The sequence below is a fragment of the Ambystoma mexicanum genome, chromosome 5p (assembly GCF_040938575.1).
Source record: "Ambystoma mexicanum isolate Mex_15411 chromosome 5p, UKY_AmexF1_1, whole genome shotgun sequence".
Taxonomy (NCBI): domain Eukaryota; kingdom Metazoa; phylum Chordata; class Amphibia; order Caudata; family Ambystomatidae; genus Ambystoma; species Ambystoma mexicanum.
The window spans coordinates 47,107,559-47,134,956 of record NC_090930.1 but is presented as its reverse complement, the minus strand read 5'-3'; the positions used below and the strand labels follow the sequence as shown (position 1 = coordinate 47,134,956).

General features: G+C 45.5%; 1 protein-coding gene across 3 annotated transcripts in view; it reads right to left on the bottom strand.

Annotated features, from left to right (window-relative positions):
- Positions 1–27,398, bottom strand: part of LOC138480706 (mucin-2-like) — a 610,165-nt gene that overhangs the window by 262,437 nt on the left and 320,330 nt on the right. For all 3 annotated transcript variants that reach the window (XM_069612406.1, XM_069612407.1, XM_069612405.1), the window contains one exon: positions 3,054–5,327. In XM_069612406.1, the coding sequence (XP_069468507.1) occupies positions 3,054–5,327 (2,274 nt within the window). The remainder of the gene's footprint in view (positions 1–3,053; positions 5,328–27,398) is intronic.

Genomic DNA, 27,398 nt, shown 5'->3' with positions numbered 1-27,398 from the left:
TAGAAGGCAGTACCAATAATTATCTTGTATCTGCAACTGCAGCTTAAATTCAGATTCACAACTACGTTAAAGGGTCTTTACGGCCGACTTTACCTTATTGATTGTTCGTGAAATTTTGGCCTCAAATGAAGAGCTATGCTCGAAACACGGGTCAGGCTGCTGTGAACCTCCATTAGAAATTCTGTACATGTGTACTTTTCTCAGATTTTTCTGTTGTGGTGCAGCTCAACTGTTTACAACTAGTTGACTTACTTTACATGTGGATGCGGGGCTAGGCATTCACAACCTAACAGTTGACTGCGGCCGCTTATCAGACTCTTAATTAACGGCATTAGCGCTGGTTCTCTTGTGGCCTTTCTTGTCCACTACACTTGTACCAGTGGATGTATATAGCAGAACCACCAACAGGTTATCTAGCAGAACTAGCAACGAAAGCGACTAACGGGACTTATGAATTCAGTCATTGCCCTGCAAATATGCACTACACTATTAATCCGGGAAATGCCCTTGCTTGATAGTGTTACACATCTGGAATAATATAGCAAAAGGCGCTCTAGCACGTATTCATTGTTAATCCCAACTACCTGGGAATGTCCCGGTAGAACTGCTTATCAGGGATTCTACTTAGCAGAACTACCAACTGAGGACACTAGCACCTATACAGTAAACATGAGTTTGAGAGATCTGCACGTCACTACCAGTCAGTCTTCGCCAAAACAATCTGACCCCCATCAAGAAATGGAGCGATACCAAGCCCTCGACAGGCACTGGAAACTGAACAGGAACACAGACACTCAAACACACCACTATGCTAACCCTTGCCTCTGCACCAACAAATAGAATGCACCTACACCCCTCGATTCATTGGCCTAGCTGCACAAAATGTCACTCTCAAGCAGCAGCGCCGCCAGAATGGAGACACCTCAGCCCATTGGTCTTGCTGCACACATTTCTACTGATCTTACACAACTACTGCATCACACCTAGCACTAGTATGCAGCTACACACCTCTAACTGCACAGTGGCTGCACACATGCCAAGTGCACCCAAGCACGTTGGACACTACTCTTTACTGACCTTCGGTCCCAGAGGACGTTCAACCCACAGCGCTTTGGGTTCAAGGCAATGGTAAATTACACTATACAGAGGCCAAATATAAGGGACTGCAATCGATTGAGTGCTGGTCAAGGATCCCCCTGAGCTTCCCCCAAGGTGGGATTGTGAAGAGGACCCCTAAGAACATTGTTTCCTTTGTTCTGAATTAGACACAAACTGCCTGTTGGCTTTGCATACACTGCTTCAGACGAGCTAAAAGACCTTTCGCTCCTTGTAAAGGGTTTAATTGGAACGTGTGACTTTAAATGCACTGGGCCCTATCCCTTCTAGCAAAGGAAGGACCAGTGAGAGGGAACCTTTTTCCACTCGCTCAGTCTTTTACTTTACCCTGGGAACCCTTTTCACCCCTTTTTAGAGTCATGCTTTCCTCCAACTTTTATGGCATATTGTTGCTGGGAGGTCTTTGAGCTTTTATTTTTCTTGTGATAACTACGATTTCCAAGGAGAGGGGGATCCATTTTATCCTACACAACTTATTTGGTGGAATCTGCACACCGCGCCTCATGAAGAGTGTGGAGGGGACACAATGGATCCCTTTTCCACTTCTCCTGTAACTTTCTAGTTACAGTGACAAGTTCAACCAAGTGGCTGGTGGCAGTGGATGTTTTCTAGCGATTTTTGGGAAACTTGCACACAGAGTGCTCTCACAGCTGTAGTACTTGCTTGACATCCTGCTGGGCCTATAGTGAATGTTTCCTGCTCTGAGAAGTCTTCCCTTCCAAGTCGGGGACTGAGAAATAGCGAGAAACCTGCTGTGTGGCAACCGTCGCTGAACCAAAACCTGAGCTTAGTCCCAAACAGCCAGTATCGTGAAGATGGTCAGCTTCTCGCAGTGGGATGCCCAGCAGACTGTCATCTCCTGCAAAAGTAGTTATTCAGCCACCAGGCCAAAAAGCCAAGCAGGAGCTGTGGTCGTCTCACCTAGGGATCCGCCGGTGACAGTCTTAATTCATGAAAATGTATTGTCCCACTTCTAAGTACATGCCTGGGTGCTTGCTGTGTTGAATCAGACTCCGGAGCTTTGAGACACATTGGGGAAGACAACCCAGGACACTGGTCCTTCAGAGGGTCTACCTGAACGACCTTTTAACTAAACATTTTGACTTACCTGCAACACAGACAAAAACTGCTATTTGACAACTTTGACAGTTCTTGCTTTCCTTTATTCTGCAACCAGTTGGGTTACTTTATGTTGTTTACAAGTATTGTTTTCCTAAACTTGAATGCCATCTTGAATACTAACCTGTATAACCTCTAAGAGTTTACTATTGAATTGAGTAATGCTTAACCTGTCCTACTGTAAATATATGTGAATAAGTTCACTTACCTTTAATTGTAATACTGTGTTAATGGCTTTAGTGTTTATAATAAATGACAATATGTTCATAAATCTATGGTGTAGAAGTGTTTTCTTGACTATAGGAGTGCCCTGATGCCTTTGTTCTTACCTACAGCCCTTCTCCCTACTAGACTAAGCTAGGCTGCTCAGCCATTGCTACCAGACATTTTTGAGTAGTTTAGGCCAAACATATGAATTGGAGCCCTGTACACCCAAGAGCGAGTCTTCCAAAGTCCCATCACAGGTTGACTTTGGTAAAGCAGGGACATATTTCCCAAACACTTTCAAGAAGAACCTGTGGAGAAGAGTTAAAAATAAATATTTTTTAAAAATTAGGGTGTAGGGTGTCAAATGTGCTGGCTTGTACATCAGTTTGTGCACCATCCCAGGGACAAAAAAGGGGGTCAATAGTAAGTGTGTGCAGGGCTGAACATGTGAATGCCTCTTGGTTGCACACGCGGTACTCAGATATTGTCAAGAGATATTGCTCAGAGGTAAAACTGATGAGAAGTGTTATACAAGCGAAAATGTAGGCAATGCAGATTTAACAGCATGGTACGCGGAGCAGATGAAGAGAAATGCACAGACTAATTCCTACCTGGTTCCTTTGTGTTAACTGGATGACGATTGTTGACAGTTTCATTTCTTGAGTCTGTTCTGATTTCACTGCTGGTGGTGGAGTCGACAGTACTACAAGTCAGAGGACTGAAAGAGTTCTGTGTAGTACTGGTGGTGACTGGTTGCATGCTTGTCTCCAGGATGAAAACTGCTTTTTGAATTTTGTCACCCTCAGTCTGTGCTTCCTCCATATTTCGAGGAGTTATGTGAAAAGCATCCATTTCAGTTTTTGGTTCCTCCATGTTGAAATTTGCTCTACAGACTGTGTACCGGTCTATATTTGGGTTGCTCGCTTTGAGAGGACTTTTGCGCATAAAGTCAGGAGTTTGTAGTGCAGTTGGTTTACAGGAGGAAACAGTGGTTTGCTGGATTTCAGGGCCCATCTCTGGGTTTAATGCAATTAAAGTGGTTTCGGGAATAGATTCCATTCCAGTTCGTTTTTCTACAGTTGCAGAGGTCTTCATGATAGACTCTGGTGCGTTTATTGATTTCCTCACCTGTGGGGTGGTGTTAGTTGGCAGGACAGCACTTGGATTATTGGAAGTTGGAAAGTTTGTATGAAGTAATCCAATAGTGTAATGAGCCTGGTTTAGTGTATCAAAATTAGCAGGGGTATCAAAAAAGGGTTGCAAATCAGTCCTTAATTTTCCCACCGGAAATGGGGTGTTGTAGATTGAGTCTGGATGAGGCCATAGTTTCTTTGAAGTAGGAGGGGTTATATAGAATGACCCCGAATCATTCCTTGGTTTGACAACTGTAGCAGGGGTTGTGTTCATTGCTACACGTGTATTACTTGGTTCCCTAGCAGTGGCAAAGGTCTGTGATTCTATTGGTGGAGTGGTTAGTTCTTCTGAGGCACTTGGGGTTAAGTGGATTGGCCCTGACCAAGGGCATAATTCCTCCAGAGTAGTAGGGGTTTTGCAGTTCGATTCCAATCGAGCCATCGTTACCCCCACAGTAGCAGAGGTTTTGTGAACAGATTCTGGTGTAACCATTGGCTCTCCGACAGTAGCGGAAGTTGTGTCGGAGTCTGCCCCGGTGCATGGTTCTTTCCCCGTAGCTTTGGTTTGGTTGATAGTTTCTAACCCAATCACTACTGGATCATGCATAGCCTTGCTGGAGTCATCTGAGTCAATCCCTGGCTCTACCATTGGATTGTGGGTTGTGCTGGTGGTTTTTGATTCAATCCCTGGCTCTTCCAAAGCATTGAGGGTTATGATCTTGGTTATGGACTCCAGTTCCTTCGCATTGCAGGTAGTCTCATTGGTTCCTGTGGCAATCCCTGGCTCTTCCATAGCATTGTGAGTTGTGTTAATGGTTTCTGACCGGGCCCCTGATACATCCATAGCATCATAGGTTTTGTTAATGCTTTTTGACTCATCCCCTTGTTCTTCAATAACATCATGAGTTTTGTTCACAGTTCCTGACCCAACCCCCGATTCTTCCCCAGCATCATAGGTTTTGTTGATGGTCTCTGACCCTGTGCTTTGTCTTTCTACCGCATTGAAGGTTTTGTTCATCGTTACTGAACCAGTGTTTGATTCTTCGATAGAATCATGGGTTTTATTGGCCGACACGACCCCTGGTTCTGCCACAGTAGCTGGAGTTTTGTGCATGGAATCGGATCCTGCACACAGTGCCTTGTTGGCTGCAGGGGTTCCAGATCTTGGCTGCTCCATGGCAACTGTATTTACTTTCAGCGTTCCAGGTGAAGGGCATGGTTGCTCTATAGTAGCCGGGATAAGGGAGGTTAATTCAGGGCAGTTTCTTTGTTCATCAATTGCAACTGGGACTTTGTGTATCAGTTCAATCGCTGAACGTGGCTCCTTTATAGAAGGGGCATGGGTTTTGCAGGATGATTCCAACTCATAGCTTTGCACCTCAATAGTGTGCAGGGGTTTCAGGAGCGATTGTGGCCTGTGCATGGATGCCTTGGAAATAGATTTTGTTACAGATTCTGGTATGGCCCCCCTAGGTTCTTCCATAGCAACCACAGCATTGCAGACAGATTTTGGCTCTGGTGTTTTGTGGCCAGAGAGTGGTCTAGTACTTGGATCCTCCATATTAGCCATGACTTTGGTGGGGGCTTCTGACACAGCGTTTGGTTTCTCAGAAATCAGTTGACCATTCTTTGTACGTTGGCCAGGTCTTGGGGTATCTGGGGCTGGAGGAGGGGCTGCATAGGTACCATCCAGGTTTGGACCCAATTCGTTAGCAGCTGAAGAAGTATTCACTGGATTCAGGTTAGGAGCAACTGGAAACAAACAGAAGATTTGAGAAGTTACAGAAAATCTCACTAACGGAGCACACAAAAGAATCTGTATGCCACATGCATATACCACCAAATTTAATTTCCTTATGTGAAATTTGAGGGCCACCACTCCGGAGAGTCAATTCACACAAACTACCTGGTTCGTCTGAATTTAGTACGGCCATAATGCCCTTGCACACTGTGTTAAAACATTAAACCTTATATTATCATGCAGCTGAAGGTCTGTTAAAGAAGAATTTCACACAAGCGCAACAAAAAAAGGAGGGAAGAATTCAAGTGGTCAGGGTGAGGAATGTGTGAGTAACAACTATGGCGTGAAATGAACGAGAAGAGGCACGGTGTATGTTTCAAGAACCAAGAACAATTTGACAACTATCATATCACATCCCTTACAGATCACACAGGGATTTCACACAGGCTTCCCAATATAGTTTGTTTGGTGGACATCTGAAGAATAAAGCATATTGAAAATTAAAGTGAGGGATGATATCCCAAATTGTGGAATCGTAGGGAGAAACAAAAATAAAATTAATTTAAATGTGCTGTCTTAAAGCAGGTAAATAATAACATAGTAAAAAGGTGGGGACCAATTTGAGGAGTGGCATGACGTTCTGCCTCTGAGGTCTTTGAAGGACTTCGGCAAAAAGTCAAGAACAGCGCGGTTGGCACCGCTTGGTGACTTTACACCTTTTGACGTCTTTGTGGGATTGAACAGGAAACGAAATACACATTGCTTCCTCACAGCAGAAGGAGTCCATAGAGAAAAGAAAAATCGTTGATACATGTGCAGGTGTTAAAATAGCGTTTAGGAAAGTCAGAAGCTCCGATCACATGAAATGGAGGAACATACCATCAAGGGGAGCACAACTGGACCCATAATTGTCAGTGTCTCACTGCCTTCGCTTATACGGCTGTCCTCACCATACTCCATCCTAATTGCATACAATATCACTGTAGCCTCTCTTGTGCACAGCTCTCCTTCGAGATCAGAATTCTTAATTCTTTTGCCTGTGGAAATCCCAAGGCACATCCAAAATGGCAATTTTGCCAATTTGAGCCGAGCCCACAAAAGCACACTTGGTTCTGGTTTAAAGTCCTCAATTCTTCCCAATCTACATGCAGTGTGAGGGTGCATGTGTGTTTTTAATTAATCTTTTATTATTGCTTGTTTAACACTGGAGATCAGTCTTTTGCTCCTTGCCATCCTCCTAGCTAATTGGACCAACCACCCATTCTGGACTCTTCCTTTCCTGCATGTTGCCTCAGTCTTCCTTGCTTGGAAATTTGACTTGCTTGCTTCTGCTCCACTCTAGCCCAATTGTGGACCATCATGGTTGCTTCTACCCATAGCCTCCATCATTGGACTGCACTCAAAAAACATTTGATGTTGGAGTTTTATTTGTGAACCAGTAGCAGACATTCTACAAGAAAATCCCGTGCCCATCCAACCTTTAGGGGCAATGTATCGGTGGGATTATTTTCTACTGGACATTGTAAGGCACAGTATATTGGCCAATCAAATAGAGCAAAGATTACAAAACTGCCAAAGCACTGACATCCGAGTCTCCAACGAAAGTAGTGCATCAACAATGAGCAACGCAATTGAAATGTTCGACCTTCATGTGATAAGTGACGTATCAAATGGGTAGACAGATTAGGAAATCATTCCTATAGGAGAGTCGCAGCAATCCCTCATATTAAGAGCTTTTGGCCCACATGGTTGGGGAAATACATGTGATGTATACAGACTCTGTTCATGCCACAAGGGCTTGTAAAGACAACAAGCAGAACCAGTAGAAATAGATTATCTTGGTTTCATAAAAAAATGCCAGATTGCAAAGAAAGAAAAAATTCAAGGATTAAAATCGTTGAAGATCATGCTGAAATTGCTAGGCTTAAGATCTTAATGGCAAATGAGAAAGCGTCAAAAAGCACACTTGGTGGAATCTTCAGAAGGCGGTGTCAACAGAGCAGGCATTTTGTTACAAATGGTATGAACTGCAATGCAACTGAAATTGGGCCACATCCCCATAAAGTCTCATTCTGGTGCACTCTAGCTTGGAGAAATGTAGATTTTATGAAACCCAGACAGATACACCACAGTTTCATACAGCAGCCTGCAAAATTGTCTGAAAGGGTGGCTAAGCACGAACGTCTCACACACATTTGGGAATGCACCAGGGTTTGACAAATTGCCAGTGGATATATTTAAAGAACCATCCATGAAGTGGGATCTCTTGGCAAGTGCATCTATTGCCATCAGCACATCCAATAGAATACCAAGACCATAGCAAGGGGTAAAAATAAATGTGCAGACCAGACAAGACAAAATTACCATCCCGTGTCACGGGCTGGGGAAAATATATTGGAATAGTGTTTTTATTTTATTTTTATTGACATTTTCAAAGATATGATTGACATCCAACACTAAAGCACCATTCAAAACATTAAAAAAAAACATTTAGTCTCCCCCCCGCACCCATTCCGATGCAGGACATGTTTTAAACAGGAACATTCATGGCCAACCGGGATCACACCTTAGCTGATGGTGCAGATCAAGTTTCTCAGTGCGTTATTTATAGGCCTCTAGTAAGGGAGACCATTCCTGTTCTCTGCTCATTGTTATGTCATGCAGTTGGCCCGTTATATTTTCCATTTCGTATAGGTCTCCAGCTTTTTTCAACCACATTTGTTCCGTAGGCAGAGAATCCGTCTTGGAGCCAATAGTTATACACGCTTTTGCGGCCAAGAGCCAAAAGTGTACCATATGCGGCACCCTTTTCCAGCGATCATCCCTTAGCTCTAGGCCAAAGAGGAACAGTCTAGGGTCAATGTCTCTTGAGATTCCTTACAACTTCCTGATCCAGCCTAGGACCTACTTCCAGTATGCCTGTGACTTAGGGCACGACCACCACATGTGTCAGTAGTCTGCCTCCATGCCACAACCTCTCCAGCACATGGGAATTGTTTGAGCAAACATCTTGGAGAGCCTCTTGAGTCAAATTGCCATCTGTGTAACAAGTCCATGCAATTTATATTGGGCGGAAATAGATGTCTTGTGGACCCCTGTGCAAATTCGTAACCACAAAGCATCAGACATCATTGGGCCCAGGTCTTTTTCCCACCTTCTTTTAAGACCCTCTCCCTTATTATCTTCATCCTCCAGCAGGGCTGCTTACAATCTAGATAGGAGACCCTTGGTCAGTAATGATTCACTCAGAATCTTTTCCATAGGGGTAAGATCCCTCCTCAATTTTTACTTCCATTTTTCCACCAAGAAGGTCCCCCTGAGCTGTAGGAACCTGAACACCTCAAATGAACCCATTTGCAAGCCGTCCTCCAATTCTTGTATGGTTATACATCCAGTCGGCTTTATCATTTGGCCCACTCTCTTCAGCCCTACCTCATACCACTTCTGGAATCTTATCGGCTTTCATATACCATCCCGTATCGGAGGTGACCAGATACAGCTCATAGGGGATGAGTAAGTTGTAGTTTTCTCATTTGCCCTTTGTTCCACCACAATTCTAAGAGGGAGCCCATTGAAAAGTGATTGAACACTTCAGAAAGGATTTCTTCGGGGCCCACAACCATTCCCCTAATGAGACTTGTCTCATTCGGTAGTTCTCGGTGGCCACCCATTGATTTTGTTTATCTTCTCTTAGATGGGGAACCAACGACCTGAATTCGGAGGCACAGTAGTACTCATACATACCCGGGAGACCTACCCCTCCTTTTTTCCTTCGGTTGGGCCAGTGCGTCATACGCCATCCTTTGTTTTTTCCCTTGCCATATACATTTCCATATCATCCCTTCTATTTCGGTGAAGTTGTGGCGTGGCACATGAATCAGGAGCATTTGGTATAAATATAATAATTTCGGGAAAACCACCATTTTTAGGGCATTTACTGTACCCAACCATGATGCAGTCAATTTGGATCATCTCTCCAGATCACTCGATAGTTCCTTTAAGATTGGGGGTAGATTGGCCCTTTAGAGTTCCCCTGTGGTTCTCGTGATGTTGATGCCCAAATATCTGAGAATCCCATGATTCGCTGGTATCCCGCCTACTGTTGACTCAGTGCGGTTCTCGTTTTCCAAGTTCTTACATAGGAAGAGCATAGATTTATCTACGTTCACTTTCAGTCCCGTCCATTTCCCGAATCCTTGAATTAATTGGAGGACGTTCGGGATATCTTCATGGGGTTAGCCAAATATAATGAGATATCATCCGCAAACATTGCCAGATTGTATTTCACTGCCCCTATATTAATCCCTCTGATCTCTTTAGCCTTCCTACTGTTGTTCCAACGGCTCCATAGAGAGCGCGCACAACGGCGATAGGGGGAACCCCTGCCTAGTCCCCCTGGGCATTGTGATTGCATTGGAAATGTATTTGCTTACCACCACCCTCCCCTTTGGAAATCTATACAGAGCCTGTATTCCTCTTATGAATGTTTCACCGAATCCCATGTCCCTCAGCACAGCCCACAAGAAATTCCATTCAACCCTATTAAACGCCTTCTCTGAGTCCATGCTGAGGAGACCGTGGTCATCCTCTTGTCACATAGTGTGCTCCATTATATCTAGGGTCTTCCGTATTGCATGTGTTCCCTGCCTGTCTTTTATGAAGTCTACCTGGTCTAAGTGAACCAGGCACGGCATATTATCCTCCATGCGAGTGGCGAGCACTCGTATATATTTTGGCGTCTGTGTTCAGGAGTGATATGGGCCTGTATGACTTACATGTTGCAGGGTCCCTTCTGGCCTTCGGGATCATGGCTATGTGTGCTCTAGAAAACGATGGTGGCTCTATACCCTTTTCCCATATACAATTAAAGAGATGTGCCAGGTGTGGGGCTAGGGTGTCTCCAAATTGTAAAATCTCATGCCATACCTATCCTACACTGGCGCCCCCGCTGGTGAAAAGACTCTTTATAGCTGCCAGCACCTCTGGGGTTATATTCGATTCCATATGGGCTTGTTCCGTCCCTGTTAATCGGGTCAGACGCGCCTCTGATATATATTCCCTCATTTCCCTATCCGACCATGCCCCTTCCATGGTGTAAAGGGCTTCATAAGAAAAGTGGCCTGCTATTCCTTTGCCGCTCTAGTTAACCCTCCCCCTCTATGTGGAGTTCCTCAACCCATCTCTCTGCCCTTTGCGCCCAGAGTCTATTGGCTAGCATCCTATCGGCTTTATCCCCTTTTTCGTAAACTGTTTTAAGAACTTCTTGTTATCTCCCCATTCCCAAGCTGCTTCAATGCTTCACGTTTTTAAGGGTTGCTCGGTGCTCCCTGCGGTATGTCCCCTGGGAGTGCAACTTTCCAAGTCCGTAATATCATACCTCAGGTTATCTTAGATTAATTTGCGCTCCCTCTTTCGTCTTGCCGCTTCTCTTATAAAGATGACCTCTCTACACTGCCTTACGCGCTTCCCAAACTGTGTTCATATCTGTCTCACCATTATTATTGATCTGGAAGTACTCATATATTGCTTCCCTCAGTATCTGGAAGTACTCCTCTATTGCTTCCCTCAGCTCCTGGGCGTACAGTTTATCTAACAAGAGGATCCGGTAAGTAGTGCACACCTGGTAACTTAATGAAAAACGAATCGGGTTTTAATAAATCCAGCACATGCTGGTTCAAAGAATTTCAAGGTGCGGGGGAGGAAAAAGGCCTTGGCACAAAGCCTTGCTTAATAAAGAAAAAAATCCTCCCGTCCCCTGCACACTTTCTACATGCGCCTTAAGGGCAGTCAAACATATAGGTTTTTGAGCCCTGGAACTCAATGTCCTCTTTTTTTTTGGCTTTGATGAGAACTTCAGTCTTTTCCTTGTAGCTAAGGAATTTAGCCACATTTGAGCGCGGCCCTCCTCCAAAAACTCTACCTTCCCCTGTGAGCTCTTTCAGTCGTTACCAGCTTTGCATCTTCCTCCTCAAACAGGTGATTGATAATGTCCTGGACCTTACGTTCCACCTGCTGCAGAGTTTATCCATCTTTCTCCGCCAGCCCCAGAATCCGTAGGTTCGATATTCACTCCCCATTCTCGATGTCATCCATTCTTAACATAATTTCTTCCTCCCTCAGTTCAATGTCAATCATTCTAGCGTTGAGTTTCATTTCAATTAAGTCTACTTGGCCTGGTTATTCTCAAGATTTTCCACCTTGCCTTCAATGCGCTCTACCTTGTCCCCGATTTCAGATATAGATGTCTGTATGTCGGACCTCAAGGCCTTTATCTCCGCCAGAATTCCGGCTATATCTTCTTTTGTGACAGCCATGGTCATTGCAGCCGTATCCTTCAGTAGTAGTACTTCTTTCCCCTCCGGACCCTCTTGGGGTTGGCGCTCTTAACAAAACGCCTCAATGTGGACTGGCAGGCTGGTTTAAAAAAAAAAAACTCATGTCCCTCTGCCCAGTTCAATTATATCTACCAGTTCCGCAGCCCCTTTTCACCTCCCTTGTAGGTCCATGATCACTGTTGTAGACCGTTTCCCAGTGTTTGTTATATTTCCTTTCTCGAGTGGCCCCCGCCGCTGGGTTGCAGCACTTTTCACTGCTTCCACACTTTCCCAGTGGGCTGCTGCATTCTGGTGGCCTCTTCTCTCTCCCCATCTCTCTTGCCTTCCTCCCTTGCTGGGGGCGGGCCTCTCTTTAGCCTTGACTATGGGCCGGTGCTCTCACCCTGTTCACAGCTTCACACGGACTGCCCACTTTATGGACTGCTGCTCCTTGTGTTTCTCTTTCCCCTCGTGACCCTTTGTTGTTTATTGCTTATTGCTTTTGCCACCTTACTCTGGCGCCGGTGGTGGAGCAGAGTTCTTTCCACTTGATGTATCTCAGACCATGCTCCTCCGCCACGTCTCGTTTTGTTTGCCGGCTCCGTCCGGTGTATTTACCTCCCTTGGTGGAGCGAGGTCGGCATCTCGATGCTCACTGTGCCTTCTTCCCGCAATCAGCCCCGCCGCTGGGTCCTGTCGCTCATCTCTGACCAGCTGCAGCAATCTTCCAGCCCCTCACTGGGTTAAAGCCACACTCCGAATATGCTCGTTCTGCACCTCCATCTAGCGGTGCGTGGCTTGCTCGTTCCTAGGGTCTCGCTGCATTCCTTTTCCCCGTCGTCTCCTTCTCTCTTTAATGAATATTAGCCGCTGCCACCCCAGAGGTCGGAATGGCACCTCAGGCGTTGCGACTTCACTCCTCCCCGCTTTTGGGTACCTTTCCCCTGATGTCCCCGGTGGTCTGCTGTCGCTCCGAACCCAGCTCACAATTTGTTGCGGCTGCCCGCCATTTTTTGCGTCCCGATGGGGAAGGGGGTCTCCACTGGTTGATCACCTTGCCCCGCTTTTTTCCTCAATTGTACAGGGTCTGCTCCTTCCCACACAATTCCGGCGTGCGTTTCTTTTAATTTCGTTTCAGTAGAAAGATGGAAAACAGCTCATTTTCATCTCTTTTGTCCCCTCGCTTTAGGCAGTCATTGCCCTCTGCGACCCCTGGTGATCTCCGGAATTGTGTTTTTCGATCAGCTGGGGACTTGTGTTGGTAAGAAGGGAATCAGGTGATCTGTCCAAGCAGGCTTTTAGAGCATAGGAGTAATGAATCAGATTCAATCACACAATCCATATAAAGAATGCTAAAGACTTAGTCGGATGAACCTTAAAAATGAACAAACGATATAAAGAAAAGCTAAAGCCAACAATCGCACCCTCACTACGGTAAATCCAATGTAGATGAGCCAAGGGAAGTAAAACGCACTATATTACAGCTCAAGAACCAAAGTAGTACATATACATTCCAAACAAACAAATTCTGTAATCAGACAACATTACTATGCCAACCACATCCCCCATTTCAGCATAGGATAATACACCTCAAACTCTGCCTGTGTGTCTTGTACAATCAGAGTGCACTTCATGCATTCCCTCACCACAGTACTTTCCCAAGGAAGACATTACTTCCCCAATGTTCAGGGCAGATTCGTGTATCATAATCCTTACTCGTTCCATGCTATAATCACCCCATATGCTAATGAGCCATTTTTTGGATGGGAGCCAGGATCTTTTCCACTCTGACAAGACATGCCCAAGCTGCCACAACATGTTAACGATAGGTCCCAGACCGTATCCAATTACTCCCTTTACATACACCAAAAACAGTAAGGGCTTCCAACAGCTGCTCAATCACGTCCAAATGCCATATCCAGGACAGGACCTCCTTCCCCTTCCTGCGGTATATCTAGCCATGACCACCACATGCTCATATAAACGCTCGTCCTGCGTCCCCTTCAGCGAGTGCCAGCGAGTGCCAGTATGTGGAAACCTCCTAGATCGTTATTGCATTTATCTTATTCTGGGGAGCTATGGAATTCTCAAGCATTCGACAAAAGAACTGCCATAGGTCATCAGATCAATCTACCCATGCATGCTCCCATTGCCTTCCAACGCAAGACTCTCCTAGGATCAGATAAGATTATTCTGTGATGCATGCAAGACCAGGCACTTCCCACGTCTATGTGTTCATAGAAGCTTTTCAAATGGGGCAAGGCTGAAACCAATGTAATGCCCCCATTCGGAATCCATCAAGACCCTCCCCCGAGTTGCAGATCCAAGAAAGACACTTTCAGCAGTTCCTGTAAATGCGAGTCTTATATTAGCCACCCTCTGCCCCAATCTGACATGCCCTTTCTAACCCCTATTCGTACTTAAATGAAAATCGTAGGGGTTCTTGTGACAAGTCTAATGGGTGGTGCCTAGATACAGCTAAGGAACAAGGGCCATGATGAAAGCCACCATCCATAACTCCCAAACAACTAAAGCCAGATGGAAGCGCACCTGTTCCGGCAACATGGTACGATTGTACAAACTGTCAAAAGGAAGTGTAACACACATCTCTTAAGAACAGAGTAGTGCAAAGTGATTCTAGTGGAGTTATGGGTGTGGGGGAGCAAATGTGTCTCTGGCACAGCAAGCGGCTACTATAATTTGAGAGAAAAGTAGGGTCCCTGTTGGACACTCCCATCCCCTGCACACCAAAAGGCTTTTTTCATTTTAGATCTGACAAAAGTCAGGATTTAATTTAAGATACAAAGAGTAATCATCTCTGCATGTTGCGCTCCAAATAGCGGCCATTTTGGACCCACTTATGTGACGGTCCTCAGCACAACCTTCCCACATCCACGCTGGTACGTTGGTTTCTAACCAAACTCACCCAGTCACCCTTTACATCATCAACACAGTCAGTTTAACCATATTGCGCCCTTTAAAAAAACTATTCCCCACAGACCCCCCCCCCCCTTCCAATGGCCCGCCACAGTATGCTGTGAGGACCCCTTTCCCTGCACCCTAAGTGTGGGCATAGAGAAAATGGCAAAAATGTGAGTACCCTTCCACTTTTGGAATTATGTTTTCTTCGTAAATACTCTGATGAACAAATTGTAACCCCCTATAGACAGATGCTTTCGAGTGCCGATATATCCATCAGACCCCAATCCCCTTCAATAGAACTCTCAATCAAGTGCTCCCAATTTGAAGGTAGGCACGGTCTAAATAAAGTGGCATTACTAACATTTGTCAGGTAACATGCCAGACACCCAATAATATACCCATAATCCCCGACCAATCCCCAAGGAGATATTCTATTGCGCCCACGAATAACTGAATTAAAATGCCAATATGCACGTATTTAGAGATCTTGAAACTAAATGTATTTCCTATATATAAGTATGAAGAACATTTGTACCAAACTCGAAATCCATTGCTCCTGATGAAGGGATCAATAGCCCAAAACGTGTAGAGCGCTCTATTTTTCTGTTTGTTGTTATTGCTCTTAACTATTACTCTTTGTATCTTAAATTAAATCCGGACTCTTGCTGGATCTAAAATGAAGAAACCCTGTTGTGAATTCGATCACATACAATAATTCCTAAACGTTGTCTAAGAGGATGTCAGTACTTTTGGTGTGAAGGGGGCGGGAGTGTCCACCAAAAGGGACACGGATTTTCGCTCGATTGCACGAGCGAACCTCTTTCACAGCATCCCTGGGGAAAAGACTGCATTTCTCAGGTGCACCCATTGCTTCATACTATCTGGGATCAGATGATCCCCCATAATCCACAGCTTTAAGACTACATTATGGTATTCAGCCGAGCCATCCAGAAAAGTCTTTAATTCATCTTTCAATGTGGCTCTTAATTTTGATGCACCCGATAGTTTACCTAATGCAATGCTGCGGATGAGGTTAGGGTTCCACCAAGCATTTCATGCTCTTCTTGGGGAGTGAAAAGGACGTGTTTGGTCATGCCCACCCTTCGTCCAGTATCTTCAAGGGGGAAGAGAATGGATTTTGCCAAATTATCCTTGATACTAGTGCATGCACCATGTCGCCAGCACCCTCTCAGTGTTTAATAATCAATGTCAAAGTAACTACAAAATAGACAAACGCATCGTCCCCAAAAAGCCAGCAAAAAAATTAAAAAAAAAAAAATCGCTCATGCCTGCGATTTCAAGCTTGTTCCTAATACATGCTAGCAGAGGACCCATCACTACTGCATAAAGCAAAGGCAAGAGTGGACAACGCCGTCTCTCACCGTCCCTTTGCAAACTAATGGTTCAGCTCAAACGTCATTCACAAACACCCTTGCAGAGTGATTAGAGGGCACCCATTTTATTTTTTATTTACATTTTTAAAGCACTCACACAGCCCAGGGACATTGAGGTGCTGTTACAGGAATATGTCTTAGTTGCGTATTTATAACCCGCTTAATACCCCGATGTTTCTAAGCGCGGACCCGGGGATCAAACCTGTGTTGCTTCGTATCTTGTTGCCACGGCAAGCAGGTTGCTGCTGAGCTATTCTCCCGAGACACTTCTCCATGTGACCGTATTTTGTCCCAACCCAAATTGAATTTAAAAAAAAACTCCCTCAGAAAGACTAGTTAATCCCAATCAAATGGCTTCTTGGCATCTAGAGATCAAACCGCGAGTTCCCATTTAAAAGAATTATCACTTCACAGGCCTTTGGAGGTGGGAGGATGGCGGAAAGTAAGCCATGAAATGCTTCAGAAATCAATGCTCAATGAAGTGCAACAGGGGGATTCCAGAATGTTGGCTGAAGCCGCAGCTTAAACCTGCAGCTCCTGGACCCTCTCCTAAGGTAATAATTTAAAGATACTGAACACTAAGAAAAAGACTAAGGTGGCAGATTGGTTTTTGTGTGGTGTACAATGGATTGGAGGTATGAGAAGTAATGGCAGGTGTTTAACCCTGAATCAGACGAAGAAGTGTCAAATACAAAATTGTACAGCATATGATTATACCAAGCTTAAAAAGGCAATTGAGGATATCGAGTCTGAGGAGGGAACTGACTTTGTAACCCTTACTGCTAGTGAGTAAATCTTGCAAACTGATTGATTCTAGATCAAGGGACACTAGTACAATAACGTAAGAATGGACAAGGAGACTAAAATGTGAGATGCATCCGGAACGCTGGGTAATCAGCAAGAATGTGCCTATCTTCTGTAAGCTTGGGCGAAAGATTGCGTCAGATAGAAATCCTAAACCGGATGTATTGGACGCCTGAGAGATTGCATAAGAGGTCTCTCTGTTATGAATGATTATTGGGCCTGTGCTCACAAAGTGGGCACACTGAACACATGCTCTGGTAGTGTGGGAGAGAGGGATTTCTGGAGGAGACTATGCATCCTTTTTAACAATGTGTTGGGACTGACCTTGGATTATGATTTCAATACATTAATTCTTGGCGGTGATGATGATGAAATACTGACTGAGCTAAGTACCTCACAACAAAAATGGCTATTTAGAGGTAGATCAGTAGCCAAAACATTTCTTTTAAGGGGGTGGAAGTCGAGACCATCTCCAGAACTGCAGGTTTGGATGGACGAAATGTTAAAATTGGCTGACATGGAAAGAATGATTTTTAGTTGGAAAAAAAAGGGGATCTTTTACTTATTTTTTTTATTTTTTTTTTAGAAGATATGGAATAGATTCCTGGACATGTTCTAGCTCTGTATATATTTGCTGTTCGGGAGAAGGGGCTTAAGACTTTGACTGTATATTGTTTGTCTAGTATATTGCAAAATGCAAAAATTGCTAATAAACAAAATAAAAAATGTCTACTTCAAACATACAACAGGCAGCAAAAAAAGGGAAAGCCTGTTAGTAAACGCAATGGCACAAAGCAGTTTGAGCAATTAATACAATTGAGATTAATAAAAATTAAAAAAATTTAAAATGAAGTGCAACAGGGAGGGCATTAAACAATACTGGGACACAAATCTACCAGTCCGAGAAACCAGAGCCAACATACAGGCATTTGATTAATGTATAAATTGTACATGGCAGAACAGAAAATGCATTGTTCACCAGTTGAAGTAACTTAAAATAAATTCCTCCCCTACCCTGCAAACTCAGTGTGATAAAATTGCCTCTGAGGGGCCAAAGACCCATGCAGAGTCCTATTAAATTTCGGAATGACCGCTAATGACTGGAATACCGGATCTGGGCTGGAGAAGTTGGTATGGATGGCAATGCTTTTATGAATGCAGTCTGCTTGAAGTGACGACGGGGACTGTATGTCTAGCTCCAAGAAGATAATGTCTCCAGGATTTGAACGCTACCTTTATTGCTAGCAGTTCTTTATCAGTGATTGCATAATTCAATTCAGGGGCTGAAAACCTGCGAGACCAGAATGCCACGGGATGCAACTGACCGGTTTTGGGGTCTCGTTGTGACAGGACTGCTCCCATTGCTATGTTGGAAGCATCCGTTTCAACCACGTATGGCAGTTCTGGTCGAGGATGCCATAGAATTGGTGCTGTGGTAAATGCTCGTTTTAGCTCCTGGAAGGCTTTCTCTGCCTCCTTGGACCAATTAAATGGTTTATTTTTCCGTAGTAAAGAGGCCATTGGGTGGACGATCTGGGAGAAACCGGGAATGAACCGGTGATAAAATTAGCGAACCCAAGTACACTCTGTATTCCCTTTATGGATGTCGGTGAGGGCTAGTTAAGGATAGCGTCTACCTTGCTCGTGTCCATGCGTACGCCCCGTGGTGTGAGAATAAAGCCAATGAATTCTACCTCTGTCATATGAAAGAAGCATTTCTACAAATTGGCATATAGCCGGTGTTGCTGCAGTTTCTCCAAAACTGCCCGGACATGGTTGATGTGGTCCTTCTTGGTGGTCGAATAGATAAGAATGTCATCAATAAAGACAAGAGCGCAGACGTCCAATAGTTCGTGGAGCATGTCATTCATGAAAAAGTGTAACACCGCTGGGGCATTACATAGTCCAAAGGGCATGACCCGATATTCATAATGGCCATATTTCGTCCAAAAGGCCGTCTTCCACTCGTCTCCTTTTTCGACTCTTACTAGATGGTAGGCCCCTCGTAAGTCTAATTTTGTATATATCTGAGCATTTACTTGATCCAAGAGCTCGGGGATAAGCAGCAACTAGGACTGTTTTTTTACCGTGATCTGGTTAAGTGCTCTGCAGTCAATGCAAGTTCTCAGGTCTCCCTCCTTATTAGGCACAAAAAAGAGGGGTGAGGATGCAGGGGACTTGGACGGACGAATGAAGCCATTTGCAAGATACTGACCGAGATAAGTTTTTAGATGCTGGTTTTCCTGTTCTGTTAGGGCGTAAATCCAGCTGCCGGGAACTTGAGCTCCAGGTACCAGATCAATTTGGCAGTCATACGGTCTGTGCAGAAGTAGGGTGTTCACTTGCTCTTTATGAAAGACAACTTGGTATTCTGGTGGTAGTGAACTGGTGAGGCCCAGTATGGTTTTTTTCTTCGACAAACCTGGTTTGGTAAGACCTTTTAATGAGAATTCCTTGCTAGAACAGGAGTCTGCATGGTCTTGGGGAAAGGTCAGAACTTGTTTACGCCAGTCAATCCTCAGATTCTGGGTCTCCAGCCAGGGCATTCCCAATATCTGGAACTGGGGAGCGCCAATGAGATCGAAGGTTATGTCCTCTTGGTGACCCTCCGGACACAGAAGCGTGACCTTCTCGGTGTAATACGTCGTGACCTTCTCGGTGTAATACGTCACTGGGCCGGACGGTAGCTGAGATACATCAACTGCTGTGATGTTTTCCGAAACATGCTTCTGTCGGAGAGGAAGGCCTATCCGGGTAGCCAGATCTTGGTCCATGTAATTTCCCGCAGCCCCACTGCCAATGTATGCCTCCAAGACATGTATTTTCGACGGTTGCTTGTGGTTTACCGGGAGCACAGGGATGACTAGATGCAAGGTCTGTATAGGTTCCTTTTCACCGCTCGACAAGTGGACCCCTACGCTTGCCGGGCGTTGGAGTCCCCCCCACCTGCACCCCGCAAGTCCTGTTCTTCACGCTCATCAGTTGCTCCAGCTGCTTTCCTGAGTGATTTCACTGGGCATTCTCGGAGATAGTGACCTGCCTTACCACAGTACAAACAAAGCTGGTGCCGTCTCCTTTTCTCACTTTCTGCCTTGGTGAGTGGGCTCCGCAAGCCTCCGATTTGCATTGGCTCGGACTGATCGTAGGATTTGGTTTCATTCTCCCGGGGTCGCACATAGACCGGCCGCCCCTCGGCCTTGGCCTGATCCATCTTCCGATTCTGTGATCAAGCTGCACGGTCAGGTCGATGTATTCAGGACATCTTTCCTGGGGATTTACTACTTGGGCTAATACATCCTTAAGTTCCCCTCGCAAGCTTGGTAAAAAAAAGCGTAGTTCTTTTCTCCTCTGGCCAGTTAGTTTGTGCTATCAGACGATTGAAGGAAGCGATCTATGTTAGTAGGTCTTGGTTACACTGCCGTAGTGATAACAGTTCATTGTCCAGAGCACGTCCTCGAGTATGCCGTGCAAATAGTTTCTCCATTTCACGCTGGAAACCTCGGAAGTCTCGAAGCAAAGGATCATCCTGGTTTACCAAGGATATTGACCAGTCTGCTGCACTATCTCCGAAATATGAGTACACAAATGCCACTCTTGCCTGATCATTGGGGAATGCCCCAGGTCTGGACAAGAAATTTAGGCGACATTGATTCATAAAGATGGCGTACATATTTGGATCGCCTGTGAAGCGTTCTGGCGGGCCCAGGGGAACCCCCTGCCCCCAGAAGAACCACCTGTACTCGTGTGGGCTGTGGAGGCGCGGCAGGAGGGGCATATCCAGGCAGTGGGACCTGGCCTACCTGTGCCTGGATCATTTGCCTTGCTAGTTCATCTGTCCGCTCGCGGTTCACAATTAGATCTCTCCTTAGGGCATTGGTTTCCTGTCTTGAGGCATGAACTTCAGCCTGCAACTATGCCAGTAATCGGGCTACCTGGTCCGTTTCAGATGTTTCCATAACGCCAAGGCAGAGATTCGAAGAGGCTTCGGTTACACGTTCTGTTACGCTCACCTGGTCTACACAGAGGCGTTGGGGCACGGTTGCAGCCCTCCCGGGGGAGAGGTCGCTCGGGTCTGACTTCACCCTCTGCGCTTATTTGGTGACTGGTGGTAATAGGTGATGCTGCTCGGAACTGCTCCTGCGTGGAGAATAGGGGCGAGAGTATGCCAGCTTGTGCGCCTGATCCCCTTCCAGATTCCTTCTCCTAAACCGTGATACCCGTGGGATGTGCTGTCCCTGGAAAGCTCACCTTTTTAGTTTTGGCGTGCACTCTGTCCTGCTGCTTCTGGCAGGGGCCCTTGTATGATCTGGACCAAATTCCTTCACTGGTCCCTTACATGTGGTAGCCCAGTCCTGCTGCGACTAAGCCACTAAATTTCAGGTAAGTGTTCTTGTTTGCCTTAGTCTTTCCTCGTCTGCATTTGTTGTATTGTAAAGTTGTCTTGTATTGCTGTCTGTTCCGCTTTTGAGGTTTGCTCTTTTGATTTCTTCCTGTGATGTTGCCGGCCCGGCAGAAGCTGCGGAGCTCAAGGCGGCAGCCGGAGGGAACGGGGAACGAAGCTGCAGCGGTACAGTAGCTGATAAATTGTTAACTAGGAGGCGTGCAGGGTTCAAATGCGGCACAGCCCTAAGACGGATGTTCTAACCTTGTCTTTCTTCTTCACAGGGTCCGAATTCGTGGATGCGGAGTGCAGTGCTGCGATGTCGGGATCAAGATCACTGGATGTCAGGAGATTAGTCTGCAGATGAAGCAATGAAGCACTGGTTTCCTGGAGGTGAGTATGCAGGAGAACGCCTGGTTTCAAAGGTAAGTAAACTGATCCAAGCGGCGGCGAGTGTCACGTTGCACGCGAGTGCACAGTAACGCGAAGCACCGGCCTTAAGGATGGAGCAGCTTATATAGCCGAGCTTCTGAAGCCACTCCCACCAGGTTCAACCTCCCTGCCAAACCCGATGAGTCAGCACATGAGGATGTTCTCTGGAATAAAGGCCTCCAGCTCCTGGAAAGTTCTTGTAAAATAAAAGCACTCCTTCACTGGAATAAAGTAAAAGGACACCTGCACTGAAATAAAGTGTTCCTGCTCACATCTCTATATGAGCCTGGCGCCAAAGGCACCAGGACGGAGTCCAGCTAGGGCCCCTGTGTTTATGGGTCCCAAAGGGGGAGTCCAGTGACCCATTTCCCCCATCACTAGATGGCATGGTTTTTGTGTTCTGGGGCCTGTGGCAATGAGATGAGGCACCCATGTTTTATTTGCTACCGAAAGGTACATGCCCTCAGGAATATCGATTGCAAGTTCAATCAACTCATTAACAGAGCCCACCTAAAGTTTTGATTTTTCATCTTCTGCCACTAATCACTAGCCTACCATCTTATGTCAGGGACACTACAGATGCAATTTGGAGGTTATATGAAATATCCTGGGAAGAGGAGGACATCTAAGTAACATAGGATTTGACATCCCTGTATACCTCCTTCAATCACCCTGATGGAATTAGAACACCTCTTTATTTTACAAGAAACCGCCCAGCCATCCATAAGGAGCATACGTCAATGCTTATAGAAATGATTGATTTTTGCTTCAAGTATAATTACTTCTTATTTAATAAGCAATATTTTTCACAAATAAGGGTTACTGCTATGGGGACTAAATGTGCCCCATTTTATGCGAAGGTTTTGACGGGATATTGGGAGCTTTTCTGATGTTTTGGCAAATAAAGACAACACATGGAACAAAGCGAGTATGTGGCTTCAATTCTTCATTTTATGGAAAGGTACAAAAACAGATTTACAGATTTTAATAATGATTTGAATCTACATTTTGTATTTCGTCAAACACAAACAGATTTTTTTGATCTAATGATCATAGTGGAACAAAGCAGCATTCAAATGTACCGAAAAGCCACTGCAGGATATTACGTATTACCTTTCATTAAAAAAAAAATGTACAAATAATGACATACTCAATCCACTGAGAGCTAGGAGAAATTGCTCACCAGAGAAATGTTTTATTGACACATGTAAAGTGGTGCTCTCCAAATGTACAGCCAGAGGAGATTCACACAAAGTACTGAATAGAGCATTTGAGAAGTCATTGAATAAGAACAGAATGCATTATGGGATTCAAATCTACCAAATGACGACATCTTAAATAAGCACTGCTACTTTCTTACAAAAGACAGATCTAGAAAAAGTGACTGCAACAGGCCCAAAATTTGTTATAAAAGAGGAAAAAAAAAAACAGGAGACCAGCTAAAGAGCCATTACAAAGCTAATACTCAATCTTGGACCATACATGAACAGGTTCTCACCCTTGTGGTTCTTGCTCAATCTGTAGTAACATTAGAACACAATGCTTTGGAAAGCCTAATGTCAATTGGAGATGCTACATTAGAGAAAATCTATTTGTAACATATGGATTATTATGACCCTGTTTCAAATTATACAGGCAGTATCATCAGAAAAGTTAAACTTCATGTGTTAAAGCATATGAGAGCCATTAAGAAAGTAGATCGGATGTATCCAGCAGCCATACACTTTTCAGAATATTATAATTTATTTAAATGAGTTAGACTAAGCAAAATCACAGTGCACCCAAGAGAAGGCAATAGGGAGTCCTACTTAGAAAATAGGAAACCAGGCTGATTAGATTCAGTAGTAAAACCCCACATGGAGTAAACATCACTGATAAGAACTCACTATCCCCTTAACTGTTAAATTAGAGCGGTTCATTTTAAGAAAACTGGCAATCATATCAATGAATGGATTCTGCATTGAGCTAATGCATTGAATACTATGGAAGGAATTTATGAGCTCTTTAAACGCATCTTAATGATTGCAGGCTATAATATGTGACAGTATTAAGAATGTATTATACAAATGACAACCAATCCCATTATCAATGTGTAATTTCACTAATCTTGGTAGCCCTTTTTTAATTTGACCTTTGTGACATTAGGCTTCCTCTCCTACATTTAAGAAATGCATTGCTCTGCGTAGGTCATAGCAGATTATAGCCACTAGAGCTTGCATTTGGAAGCAAGGACATTGGCAGTACAATAAGTATTTTCATTATGTAAACATTTTGGTAATGTATTTGTGAATTTAATGAATTTGTATTTATTAATTCAAAGAGCTCAATATTTAGCACTTTTCTAATATCAATTAAACTTTAAGCACTGGCGAGTCCCTTTTCTATCAGCACTGATAGAAAGAGGTAAATAAAAGTCCTTTTCCTTTTTGGATAGTTACAACCATAACCGGTGCAGAGGCAGCAAAATGTGATTTTTTAAAATGGAATAAATGAATAGATATGGCGAAACACAACACTATTATACTTCCTTTATTAAAAGCCTATTTGGCGAGTCAGTTAGGGACCAAAATAAGCCTAGTAGTGCCCGCCCTGCTAGTCTGCCGTTACCCGCGTTTGGTGGATATCAAATACATATTTGTCAGTGCAGGAACGGCTAACAATTCTACAATATTGTTGCCCAGCTGCCTTTCCCAAATATTATATTGCAGCAAGTGATAACATGAGCAATTTCTTTTTTTAAAAGGAGAATATTCTCACTCCTAGGGATCGATTCAGTACATTGTTTAAAAGCATGATAGCAGATAATCTAGTAAGTCTTCCAGATAAGTTGCTTTATTAAATATCTTGTGCTACATGCAAGTATATATACAGAAACAAGAACCCCGCCGGTGACAACCACCCAGCCTACATATTCCAACTGCCTTAGGTGGAGCGCCTGGGTCGCAACACATCAATTTTCCCGTCCATCATCTTCAACTGAGGACATCACGCCAAAACTAACATAGCAGAGCCAGTTAATCACCCCGCCTGTACTCCGATTCACTTGGGGACCACTTTGGCGATTCCTGAAATTGTTGGGCCCCTGTACTTGGTCTTGGTTCCGTTGATGGTCTAGGGGTCGCAGGAGCAAAGATCACTTTTGCCACCAAGATATAGGTCTCGCTAATTGGTGGCTCTTCTCTCTGCTGAGACTGCACCTGAAAACTGACAGCTGGACAACACCAGCACGATGAACCACCATGTTGTTGACTAGCTCGGAGGACCCCCAGGACAATGTAGCTTGCAATCAGCAAAATCCACTTTGAAAAAATGGTGAAAGTCGATTCTTGTGGTGTAAACAAAGAAGCAGGGCCCGCAAGACCTTTCTTCATGCTGGACAGCTGCAACTGCAGGGGAGACTTCATGCTTCACAAGTTGAGGATCTGCAGAGTCACACGTCCGAGGGTTCAGCAGTAAGAAGATATGGGTGGTCAGGAAAGATTAAAGAAAAACTCGAATGGTCAGGCATTCAAGGCAGTGAGAAGGGATGCGACAGCAGTTCAGGCTGAACTTCACCTTTGGGGGTGGGACCAAGCCCGATTTGCATATGGTCTTTTCCCTTTAATGACTTGGCAGGCGAAGAACAATGATCTGGAGGGTTGCCCAGAGCAATTGCCAGAGGTTTAAGATTAATTCTAAACCTTCCAGCCATCACCTCTTTGTTTTTGCTAGGACTTGCAGAAGCCAACCTAGGGCAACAGGGTGGCCTACAACATAACCACTGTGACAAATCTAGCAATGCTATCACTACTTCCCAGGAGGGAAGATTCCCTCATGTGGCCAGGGAAAGGCAGAAGCTACACGACACTGACACCTGGGGTGGCTATCTGTGGGAGGACGACAGCAGATGCCCACATACTTGTGGAACACTCCCATCCCTTGCAAACCTTTGTGTATTGTGATGAAGGAACAAGTTACTTACCTGTAACTGTTGTTCTCCAGCATGGGTCTGGCATGGATTCACATGCTCATGAATATTCCCCGTCGTCAGGCTGGGAATCCTCGGTAAAGAAAAAACCAGTATCAGTTTCGTTTCGTATCTGTCTTTCGTAGTAATAACCAATCACTGGTCTCTGCGTCATACTGACCACAGCCAATGACTGCCCTCTACCTAAGCACCGCCTCTGGCAGCCATCTTCAGATTTGGAAGCACGTGAAGTGGCAGTATGACCAAGTGAAGAGCCGCAGAGGGGTAGGCGGGAGGGTTCGCATGTGAATCCATGCCAGACCCATGCTGGAGAACAACAGTTACAGGTAAGTAACTTGTTCCTTCTCCAGCATGGGGTCTGGCATGGATTCACATGCTCATGAATAAAGAATACATAGCAGTACACACATGCACAACCACGGGAGGTGGCAAAGGCTCAACATTAAGCATCACATCAACTCAACATTAAGCATCTTACCTCCTCACCAGGCTCACCTCAGGCGAACAGGTTGCGCAGCACTGCTTGGCCGACCCTGGACTCCTCCCTGGAATCCCGGTCGACGCAGTAGAATTTCGTGAAGGTGTGCGTCGACCTCCACGTAGCAGCCCTGCATATGTCCAGCAGGGGCACACCAGATAGGAACGCCGTGGTAGCTGCGATCGCTCTGGTGGAATGGGCTCTCGGACGGCCAGGCAGCGGTCGGTTTGCCAACCGGTGACAGCACATGATACAGCCGGAGAGCCATCTGGAGATGGAAGCCTTCGAGAGAGCCTTCCCCTGATTGACAGGTCCAAAGTTCACAAAGAGTTGTGACGTCTTCCGAAAACCCTTCGTGCGGTCCACGTAGAACTTCAGCGCTCTAGCTACATCCAGCGAGTGCAAAGTCCTCTCAGCCGGCGACGAAGGCGACGGGAAGAACACAGGTAACACCAAGGGTTCGTTGAGATGGAAGTCCGACGGTACCTTGGGCATGAAGGAGGGGTGCGTCCTGAGCACTACCCTCGTGTCGTGGAAAGTCAAGTACGGAGCCTTGCAGGAAAGGGCCTGGATCTCTCCCACTCGTCGTGCGGAGGTGATGGCCACAAGAAAAGCTGTTTTCCACGATAGAAACTTCAACGGGGCCGAGTGCAGAGGCTCGAACGGAGGTCCCATGAGTTTGGTCAGCACCACGTTGAGCTCCCACGCCGGGGCCGGAGCCTTCACCGGCGGGAACGATCTGAACAGTCCCTTCATGAACTCTTTCACCAGACGATGAGACCACAAGGACGTCCGCCCCGTGGTTCTGGTGTATCGGGAGATCGCAGCAAGATGAATCTTGATGGACGCGTGTGCCAGACCAGCTTTGGCCAGCGTCAGCAGGTACGGCAGTACTTGGGGAGCCGTAATCCGTAGAGGGTTAATCTTCTGTGCGTGGCACCAGACAGAGAACCTCTTCCATTTGTGTCCGTAGCATTTAAGAGTCGAGGACGCCCTGGCCTTTGCAAGAACCTCTCTGCAATCGGCCGGTATGTCGTATCCTCCAAACTCTAGCGCTGCAGGAGCCAGGCCTGCAAGTTCAGCGACTTCGGGTCGTGGTGGAGGATGGCGCCTCCTTCCCTGGAGAGTAGATCCGCGTCCGCCGGCAGCTTGATCGGCGGGGACGCTGACAAGTCCAGAAGGTCCGGGAACCATATCTGCCTCGGCCACGCAGGTGCGACGAGGATCATCCTGCACCGTGACCTCTTGAGCTGGTTGACGAGCCGGATTAGCAGAGGCAAGGGAGGGAACGCGTAGAGGAACAGGCCCTCCCAGGGGAACGAGAAAGCATCGCCCATGCTCCTCGTCTGGGGAAACCTGCTGGCGAACCTCCGGCACTTGGTGTTCGTCG